At 75.6% G+C, this 9,523-nt stretch overlaps 3 protein-coding genes across 3 annotated transcripts; 1 reads left to right on the top strand and 2 right to left on the bottom strand.

Annotated features, from left to right (window-relative positions):
• Window positions 1-446: 446 nt before the first annotated feature.
• On the top strand, window positions 447-1,196 carry AURANDRAFT_23090 (hypothetical protein; the record flags this gene model as incomplete). Its single annotated transcript, XM_009036817.1, has 1 exon — window positions 447-1,196. One exon carries the CDS (start codon window positions 447-449, stop codon window positions 1,194-1,196), a length of 750 nt encoding a protein of 249 aa, XP_009035065.1.
• Window positions 1,197-1,272: 76 nt separating this feature from the next.
• On the bottom strand, window positions 1,273-2,208 carry AURANDRAFT_22979 (hypothetical protein; the record flags this gene model as incomplete). The annotated part of the gene is made up of 1 exon (XM_009036827.1): window positions 1,273-2,208. The coding sequence occupies one exon, from the start codon at window positions 2,206-2,208 to the stop codon at window positions 1,273-1,275; it is 936 nt and encodes a 311-aa protein (XP_009035075.1).
• Window positions 2,209-7,917: 5,709 nt separating this feature from the next.
• Window positions 7,918-9,330, bottom strand: AURANDRAFT_22992 (hypothetical protein; the record flags this gene model as incomplete). The annotated part of the gene is made up of 1 exon (XM_009036826.1): window positions 7,918-9,330. The coding sequence occupies one exon, from the start codon at window positions 9,328-9,330 to the stop codon at window positions 7,918-7,920; it is 1,413 nt and encodes a 470-aa protein (XP_009035074.1).
• Between the last annotated feature and the right edge of the window lie 193 nt (window positions 9,331-9,523).

Below are 9,523 nucleotides of genomic sequence, written 5' to 3' on the forward strand. Positions count from 1 at the left end.
AGGCCGAGGCCTTTGGCCGCGCGGAGCCCGCGGCGCCGCCGCCGCCGCGCGCGGCCGCGGCCGCGGCGCCGCCGCCGCCGCCGGCGGCCGACGACGGCGCGCCCGTCGAGGACGACGACGACGAGACGGAGCCCGAGGAGGACTACTGCCCCGGCGGCTACCACCCCGTCGCGCTCGGCGACGTCTACGACGACCGCTACGAGGTGCTGCACAAGCTGGGCTGGGGCGTCTACAGCACGGTCTGGTGCTGCTACGACGCCGTCGGGCGGCGCAAGGTCGCGCTGAAGATCCAGAAGGCCGCGCCCGAGTACACGAACGCGGCCGTGAACGAGATCGAGCTCCTCCGCGACGTCCGGGACCGCGCGGCGGCCGCGGGCCGCGACTCGGGCGTCGTCGAGCTCCTGGAGCACTTCTACGTCGCGGGCCCCCACGGGAACCACGTCTGCATGGTCTTCGAGCTGCTGGGCAAGACGCTGCTCCACGCGATCCAGGAGCGCGGCGCGCTGCCGCCGGCCGAGGTCCGCGCCGTCGCCGCGCGGCTTTTGGAGTGCCTCGCGTTCGTCCACGACGACGTCGGCGCGCTCCACACGGACATCAAGCCCGAGAACGTGCTCCTGGAGCCCGAGGCGCCGGGCGGTGCGGCGCGCCGCGCCGTCAAGCTCGTGGACCTGGGCACCGCGTTCTACGTCGACCGCCAGGCCGCGCGCGACATCCAGACGCGCGAGTACCGCTGCCCCGAGGGCATCCTGGGCATCTGGCCCTTCGGCCCGGCGGCGGACGTCTGGTCCGTGGGCTGCCTCGTCTTCGAGCTCCTCACGGGCGAGACGCTCTTCGACCCGCAGTCGCCGCGGCCCGGCGAGGCGTTCACCAAGGACGAGTCGCACCTCGCGCAGGCCGTCGAGCTCCTCGGGCCCGTGCCCCCGGCCCTCGCGGCGCGGGGGCACCGGTCCGCCAAGTGGTTCCTCGGCGACGCGTCGACGCTCAAGAACATCGCCATCGCGCCGCCGCCGCGCGGCGTCGACGCGATCGCGCGCGTCCTCGAGGAGAACTTCGGCTTCGACCGCGGCGACGCGGGCGACGTGTCGACCTTCCTCCGCGCGCTCCTCGCCTACGACCCGGCCGACCGCGTCACCGCGAAGCAGGCCCTCGGCCTGCCGTGGCTCCGGGGCGCGGCGCAGGACGACGTCGCCCTCTGAGGCCGCGCGCGCGCGCGCGCCCACCCCCGCCCTAGAGTCCCCGCTTTGGACGCGGGCGCGCGCGCGGCGGGGGCGCTCAAAATTCCCAGCGGCAGGGCACGCAGGCGACGTCGCGCGGGGCCCCGGCCCCGCGCCAGTGCGCGGCCCGCTCGCAGCCGGGCACGCTCCGGAGCTCGTCGCGCGCCGCGGTCTTCGACGGGCAGCACGACCACCGGTAGAGGCCCTCGCCGCGCGCGGGCTCGGGCCGGCCCTTGTGGAAGTGGCAGCGGCCCTTGAAGTTCTCCTCCTCCCAGAAGAACTGGCCGCAGCCGTTGTTGAGGCACTTGAAGTCGCCGTCGTCGCCCGGGACGGCGGCGAGCGAGACGTCGTCCTCGGGCGCCGCGGGCGCGGCCGCCGCGGCGGCCGCCGCGGCCGCGGCCGCCGCGCCGCCGTCGTCGTCGTCCGACTCGACCGCCGCGGCGGCCTTGGCCGCCTCCGCCGGCGGCGCGAAGGGCGGCGGCGGCTCCGCGCTGTGGCGGCCCGTCGCGCAGGCCGGGTAACACGCGAACTCGTCCCAGTCCATCGTCGGCTTGGGGTTGCAGCAGCGCCAGCCCTTGTAGCCGCCGCTGACGAACGGCGGCGCGCGGTGGTGCGCGCAGGCCCCCGCCGGGTTGTCGTTTGGGTCGAAGAGTGTGCCGCAGCCGTGGTTCAAGCACTTGACTTTGCCCTCGCGCGCCCGCCGGGCCGCGTCCGCCCGCGCGCGCGCGTCCGCCTCGGCCGCCGCCGCGGCGAGCGCCCGCTCGCCGCGGGCGAGCGACGCGCCCGGCCGCAGCAGCACCTCGTCGCGCGGCTTCAGCACGGCCTCCACGACCTCCTCGGACCCGAGCGCGAAGCCGCCGACCTCGAGGTGGCATGCAGCCACATCGAGCGCGTTGCCGGCGCGCTTGCCGTTGTACGTGTCGACGACGAACGCGAGCAGCTTGGACACGGGGCCGGGCCGCCAGCCCTTGGGCACGACGAACTTCGTCGCCATGTGCAGGCTCTCGTCGTCGCCCTCCTTGTAGCTGACGAACAGTTTGAGGGCTGGCGCCTTGGCCGGCTTCGCCGGCGCCGGCGCCTCGTCGTCGGGCGGCAGCTTCGTGGCGCCGATGGACGCGAGGCGCTGGCCGATCTCGCCCATGGCCTTCTCCGCGGGCGTCGCCGCCGCCGGCGCGTCCATGCTGGTCTTCTCCGCGGGCGTCGCCGCCGCCGGCGCGTCCATGCTGGTCTTGTGGCTGGCACTTCTGCCACAGCGATGCGCCGCCTCGCCGCGCGCTTGGCCTGCGGCGTCGCCGTCGCCGCGGCCCTCGCCGGCGTGCGCGCGCCCGCGGCGCGTCGCCGGCGCGCCGTCGCGCGAAACGGCGTCGCCTGGCGGCGGCGCTTCGACGACCTCTTCCGCGGCGACTTCGACAACTACGACCAGGTCGCCGCGGAGCGGCGGCGGGGCGTCGCCGCGGCGGACGGCGACGGCCACGAGCACGTCCACTGCTGCCTGCGCCGCGTGCCCGCCGCCGCCGCGCCGGCGCTCGTCGGCGCGGGCGCCGCGGAGGCCGCGGAGCGCGTGCTGCTCGCGTGCTACTACCTCGACGCGGCGCCCGCGCGCGTCTTCCGGCTGCGCTGCTACGCGCTCGACGCCGGCGGCGCCATGGCGCTGTTCCGGCCGCCGTTGGGCGCCCTCGACGCGGCCCACGCGGCCTGCGCGGACCTCCCGCGGGCCGGCGCGGCGCGCGCGTGCGCCGGCCTCGCGGACCTCGCCACAGCGACCGGCGCCTGGGAGCGCCTCGGCGGCTGCGAGGTCTTCTGGCGGCCCGTCGGCGGCGGCGCCTTCGAGGGCACCATGGGCGACGGGCGCGGCTGCGTAATCCGCTCCCAGGCCGACGCGAGCCGGACGATCCGCGTCGAGGACTCGCTCCGCCTCTCGGCGGACGCGCTCCAGGTCGACGACCGCGGCTACGCCCTCGACGGCACGCTCCTCTACGGCAGCCCGGACGGCGGGCCCTACGACCTGCGCCGCGTCGAACGCGGCGGCCCGCTCGCCTGGACGACGGGCCGCGGCGACGCCGACGACGTGCGGCGGGCCAGGCTCGCCGCGCTCGACGCGCCCGCGTAACGTGCCCGCCCCATCTAGACCCGCCCGTCGCGTCACGCGCGCGACATCGCGCGGAGCTCGCGCGCGCGCCGGAGGACGCGCGCCCCCGCGTCGCGCTCGAGGCCGCCGCGCGACCTTCGGCGCGTCGGATGGGGTCGGGCGCGGATTATGCGAAGTTTCGGGGGGGGTGGGGGGGGTCTCCCGGCTAGGCGCCCCGGCACGCGTCGAGGCGGGCGAACGTCGCGGCGACGAGGTCCGCCATCGCCAAATCGGCGACGGCGTCGTAGGGCTTCGCCAGGCCCGTGAGGTCGAAGAGCGTCGACGAGCCGACGGCGACGACGAAGGAGCCCGGCCGCGGCGCGAGGTACCGCGGGTTGAGCAGGACGGCGACGCCGTCGCCGCCCGCGCCCGCGCTCGCCTTCTCGCCGAACTCCTCGAAGACGTGCTCGCGGAGCTCCTTGGCCTTGGCGAGGCCCGAGGCGCCGCAGCGGCACTCGATGACGACGACGCGCGCGTCGCGCGCCCGCGCGGCCGCCACCGTCGCCTCGTAGCTCGCCGAGCGCGCCGCCGGCGACTCGGACGACGACTTCTGCTTCTTCTGCGGCGCGTGCGGGGCCGGGGGCGACGACTTGGAGCGCGTCTTGCGCTTCGTCGGCGTGCTCGTGCCCATGGTGATCTCGATGCGTATCCAGGCGGTGATCAGGGCGGGCGATCGCGATCGCTCAGAGTATCCAGACGTCTCACGTTCGCCGACGATCGCACGGGGGGTTCCCAGAACGGGGGGTTCCCAGAGGCGGGTGTGGGCGTGACGCCGCGTGGAGGGGCGGCGGGTACGTTCCGGCGCGCCTGCCCGGGGGGGGGCTCACGGGCGTCGGCGCTTGGGCACGCCGGCGCGGGGCACGAGGCGCTCGACGCCTCTCCGTCCTGTGGCGAGCCGGCGGCTCGCGATCGATCGACCTCGGCTGTGTGCGGCACCGACCCGACCGCGACGACCGCGACGGCGGCGATGAGCGGCGGTGCGTGCGCGCGCGGCGCGCGCGCGCGGGTTGGGTTGGGTTCGGGTCCGCGAGCGCGTCGGTTTGCGTCCGCAGTCACGGCTCCGGCGCTCGGCGGCGCGGAGCGGTGGCGCCGCCGCGCGGCGGCGCGCGGCGCCGGCGGCTCGGTGCGCGCGGCCCCTTCGACGCGCGCGCGCCGGGCGCCCGGTGAGCCGCCGCGGCGGCGCAGGTTACGAGACGTGCTTCGACTTCGAGGCGGGGCGGTGCAGTCGCGGCGACGCCTGCCGATACAGCCACGACGGCGGCGCGTCCGCGGGGCGCTCCATGGCCTGCTACGAGTGCGGCGAGCCCGGCCACTTCGGCCGCGACTGCCCCGCGCGGCCCCGGCGCGCCGACCGCGCGCCGCGGAGGCCGCGCCGACCGCGCGCCGACCGCAGGTCCGGCTCCGCAACGGCGGCCGCCGCGGCCCGCAGCGCCGCGACGCCGGGCTCGGGGGCTACTCGACGGGCTACTACAACCGCGGCTACGGCGGCGACCGGTCCCCGTCCCGGTCCCGGTCCCGGTCGCGCCGCCGCCGGTCGCGCCGCCGCCGCGACGACTCCGACGACTCCGGCCGCGGCCGGTCCCGCCGCCGCCGCGGCGGGTCGCGCCGCCGCCGCGACGATTCCAGCGACGGCAGCCGCGGCCGGCCCCGCCGCCGCGGCGGGTCGCGCCGCCGCCGCGACGACTCCCGCTCGGCGAGCCGCGGCCGGTCGCGCCGCCGCCGCGACGACTCCCGCTCGGCGAGCCGCGGCCGGTCGCGCCGCCGCCGCGACGACTCCCGCTCGGCGAGCCGCGGCGGCGGGTCGCGCCGCCGCCGCGACGACTCCCGCTCGGCGAGCCGCTCGGACCGGTCGGCCTCGGGCGCGTCGAGCCGCTCCGGCCGCTCCGGCGGCGACGTCGCCGGCGAGCGCGAGGACGAGGTCCCCTGCGTCCCCTGCGAGAACGCGGCGGAGAAGAAGGAAGACCCGGTCGAGGAGCTCCGCGCGTCCTAGGGTCCGCTAAGCTAAGACATCCGGGCCTGGCTCCGCGCGAGCGCGAGCACCGCGTCCGCGTCCGCGTCTAGCCAGCGCACTAGGCGATCCCCTACCGGTCAGCAAGCTTAGCCAGGCGGGGCTAGAGGCGTACCTAGACGAACCGAGCTAGCTGCCAGCTAGGCTGCCAGCGAACCGTCGCAGCGTAGGACCCCTCGAAGGTTCGTTCGCATGAGGGGCCCCTAGGCAACGCGCGGTCTGGGCGTCTTTCGCTAAGTCCCCGGGCAGTCTCCGCCAGGTCCTCCGGCGTCTCCGGCGCGTCTCGGAAGTCGCGTCTTGGCCGCGTCTGGGGCGTCTCGGCCGCGTCTGGCGGCGTCTGGCCGGCGTCTGGGCCGGCGTCCCGCGTCTGGGCTGCGTCTCTCGCGCGTCTCTCGCGTCCCGCGGGTCTGGCTTCGGTCCCGGGGTCGTGGTCGTGGGTTCGGTCCTGGGGTGGTCTCTGGCGTCTTTTTTTTCGCGTCCCGGCCGCGTCCCGCGTCTCCGGCGCGTCTCGGCCGCGTCCCGGGGCGTCTTGGCCGCGTCCTGCCGCGTCCCGGAACTCGCGTCTCCCGCGTCTCGGCCGCGTCTGCAAGACGCAACGTTGCCTAGGGGCCCCTCGCATAGGTCGCATGCCACTGCCCACGAGACGAGCTCGCTGAATCACAAGAGCGTGTTTGTGAACCACGCCGACAGATTCAACGCGTCCGCGACACGACGACCTGTGTCGGGCTAAAAGTACTCGAGACCCGAGCATCCGGGCGCGCACACGTCGAGCTCGTGCATATGCGTCGACGTCGGGCGTTCGCGCGGCTCGCCGTCGCGTGGGCCCTCGCCGCTTCCGCGTCGCCGGCCGTGCACACCGACGACGGCGGCCCCCGGGCCCGCAACGCCACGGCGGCGGCGGCGCGGTCCCTCGGGGGCTCGTTCCACGTGGAGCTCGCCGACGGTCGCCTGTCGGCGTCGGTCGCGACCCTGCTGCCCGCGGCGCGGAGCGTCCTCGTCGTCGACGTCGAGGACGTGATCCGCGACTTCGCGAAGGAGGGCAGGTACGACGTCCTCTACGGCGTCCGCGGCGGCGCGGCGGCGCGCGCGCTCTGGCGGGCCGGCGCGGCGTCGTTCCTCCTCGGCAACGGCTCCGCGCTGCCCCTCGCGGAGTTCGCCGCGGACATAGTCGTCGTCGACGCGGGCGCGCGCTTCGCGGCGGCGCTCGCCGGCGACGCCAAGTTCGACTTCTTCGTCGAGTGCGCGCGCGTCGTCGCGCCCGACGGCCTGCTCGTCGTGCTGAACCAGCCGCCGGGCTTCGGCCGGGGCGTCGGCGCGCTCCTCGGCGACCCGGCGACGCTCTTCGCCGACGTCTGCACGCCGCCCGGCGGGCCGGGCCGCGTCTGCGACCGCGGCGGGCCGCGCCACTCGTCGAAGCGGTGCGTGCCGCTCGAGGCCGTCGCGTCGCGCTTCCGCGACTACGGCAACGTCTACCGGCGGACCGCGGGCGCCGCGGCGGCGCCGCTCCGGGGCGCGTGCTGCGTCGGCCGGCCCGGGAGCTGCTCGAAGTGCCCCCGGTTCCACCGCGTGCCCGCGCGCTTCGAGACCATCGCCGCGGCCGGCCGCGCGGGCGCGGTCGCGCGCGCGGCGTCCGTGTCCGCCGGGCGCCTCGCGCGCTGGGACGTGGCCGGCGTGCTCCGCGGCTACGACCGCGCCGTCTGGGCGAACAAGTACGCGCACAGCCCGGTCACGGCGGGCGCCTGGCGCGACAACTACGTCGGCGTCGGCGGCGCGCTGCCCGACAAGAAGGAGTGGCTCGAGTCCTTCTCGCGCGAGATCGCGCGGGGCCACGTGCGGACGATCCTCGACGCCGGCGCGGGCACGTGCAGCCTCGACGCGCACCTCCGCAAGCACGGGCTCCGGTCAAAGGTGCGGCTCCTGAGCTTCGGCTTCTACGACTGCTCCATGGCGCGCGTCTGCGGCGAGCGCGGGTCCCTGATCCTCGCCTGGACGTGGCTCGACCCGCTGCCCTTCTGCGCACCTTCGACCTCGTCTTCCAGGCCGAGGGCATGCACCACGTCACGGAGACGAACCTCGGCGCGGACCACGCGGCCGCGCTCTGCGGCGCGGACCGCGCGCCGGCGGCCGGCGCGCGGCGCCTCCGGGGCCGCGCGCGGCACCACCGCGGGCAGCGCGACGCCTACGAGAAGCCCGGCGACGTCGTCGCCGCGACGGGCAGCCTCGCGTGCGCGCAGGCGCTCTGGCGCGCGTCCTTCGACCACTTCGACCGGCACGTGGCCTGCGGCGGCGTGCTCTACGTGTCCGACCTGCTCGGGCCCGTCTTCCCCGACGGCGAGGGCGGCCGCTGCTGGTCCGACTTCGGCGTCCGGTGGGCCGAGGCGAAGAAGTACGCGACGGTGGCGCCCGTCCCGGGCGCGCCGTGCACGCAGCACTTCCCGACGCTCCACGTGAAGAAGGTCTGCCGCTAAGGGTCGACGAGTCGCGCGGGCTCCGGGGCGGGCGCCGCCCGGGCGCCGCCGCCGGCCGCGCGCCGCCGCGCGGGGCCGCCGCCCGCCGCGCGCGGGGCCCTAGGACGCGTTGATGTCGACGCGCGCGCCGCGGCGGATCTGGCCCCAGCCGATGAGGCGCCAGTGCTTGTCGACGCGGCGGGACAGCGCGATCTTCTCGCCCTCCATGGTGCAGACGGGCTGCGTGAGGAGGATCTTCGCGAGGTCCGCCTTGACGGCGAGGACCTTGCCGCCGGTCGCCGTCGAGCCGATGTTGACCATGAGGATCTCCTGCTTCTGGAGCTTCTGGACCTTGGCCTGCTTGGAGCCCTCGGAGGTCTTGACGCCCAGGAGGCGGCGGAGGAGGTAGAAGGAGATCTCGACCTCGATGAAGACGTCGGGCAGGTGCGCCTTGAGGCCGAGGACCTGGCCCACGAGGCGGTCCGCGCGCGTGAGCGTCGGGTCGATGTGGGTGCCGACGCCGATGAGGCCCCCGGGCACGGCGTACTGGAGCGCGTTCGACTCGGCGAAGAGCGAGACGACCTTGGAGTAGATGGGCGTGCACGACACCGTGCCCTGCGCGTCCTTCTTGACGATGCCCGGGCGCACCTCGACCTCGTCGCCCATCTTGAGGACGCCCTGGAGGATGGAGCCGCCGGCGACGCCGCCCTTGAGGTGCTCCACGTCCTCGCCGGGCTTGTTCACGTCGAAGGACCGGATGACGATGAGCCGCGGCAGCGACGCGAAGTCGCGCGCGGGCGTCGGGATGGCGTGGGCCAGGTACTCGCAGACGGCGTCGACGTTGTACTTGAGCACGGCGGAGATGGGGATGATGGGCGCGGCGTCGGCGACGGTGCCCGCGACGAACTTCTTGATCTGCTCGTGCTGCGCGAGCGCCGCGTCGGGCTTGACGAGGTCGACCTTGTTCTGGAGGATGATGATGTTCTCGAGGCGCATGATCTCGACGGCGGCGAGGTGCTCCGACGTCTGGGGCTGGGGGCAGGGCTCGTTGCCCGCGACGAGGAGGAGCGCCGCGTCCATGACGGCCGCGCCGTTGAGCATCGTCGCCATGAGGATGTCGTGGCCGGGGCAGTCGACGAAGGAGACGTGGCGCACGAGCTTCCAGGCGATCTTCGTCGCGGGGTCCGTGAAGGCGTCGGGCTTGGACGAGCCGAAGGACCGGAAGTTGCCGGGCCCCGGCTGCTCGTCGACGCGCTTGTAGATCTTCGCGTTCGCGTAGCCGAGCTTGATGGTGATGTTGCGCTCGAGCTCGTTCTTGAAGCGCACGGTCTGGACGCCGGAGATGGCCTTGACGACCGTCGACTTGCCGTGGGCGACGTGGCCGATGGTCCCGATGTTGATGGTCGCCTGGCGGCTGATGACCTCGGGCGTCGCCGGGCTCAGCGACGACACGTCGAGCGTCGCGAGGTCCTGCACGGCGAGGCCGTCGTCGACCTTCGTCGACGAGCCCTGCTCGTCCTCGCCCTCGGCCATGGTCGACGGCGGCGCAGCGAGTCGGCGGGGTGAGACTCGCCGACCCTGCGGACCCCCGGCGAGCTACTTAAGTAGGGAGAGGGATCGGTCGTGGTACCCGCAGGCATCCAGCTCCGCTGAGAGCGCGACCCGAGGCGGCGGCCGAAGTTCGGCCCGTCGAGGCCCGCGAGCGTCTCCGAGGTCCGCAAGGTCA

The sequence above is a fragment of the Aureococcus anophagefferens genome (genome assembly GCF_000186865.1).
Source record: "Aureococcus anophagefferens unplaced genomic scaffold AURANscaffold_5, whole genome shotgun sequence".
Lineage (NCBI taxonomy): Eukaryota > Pelagophyceae > Pelagomonadales > Pelagomonadaceae > Aureococcus > Aureococcus anophagefferens.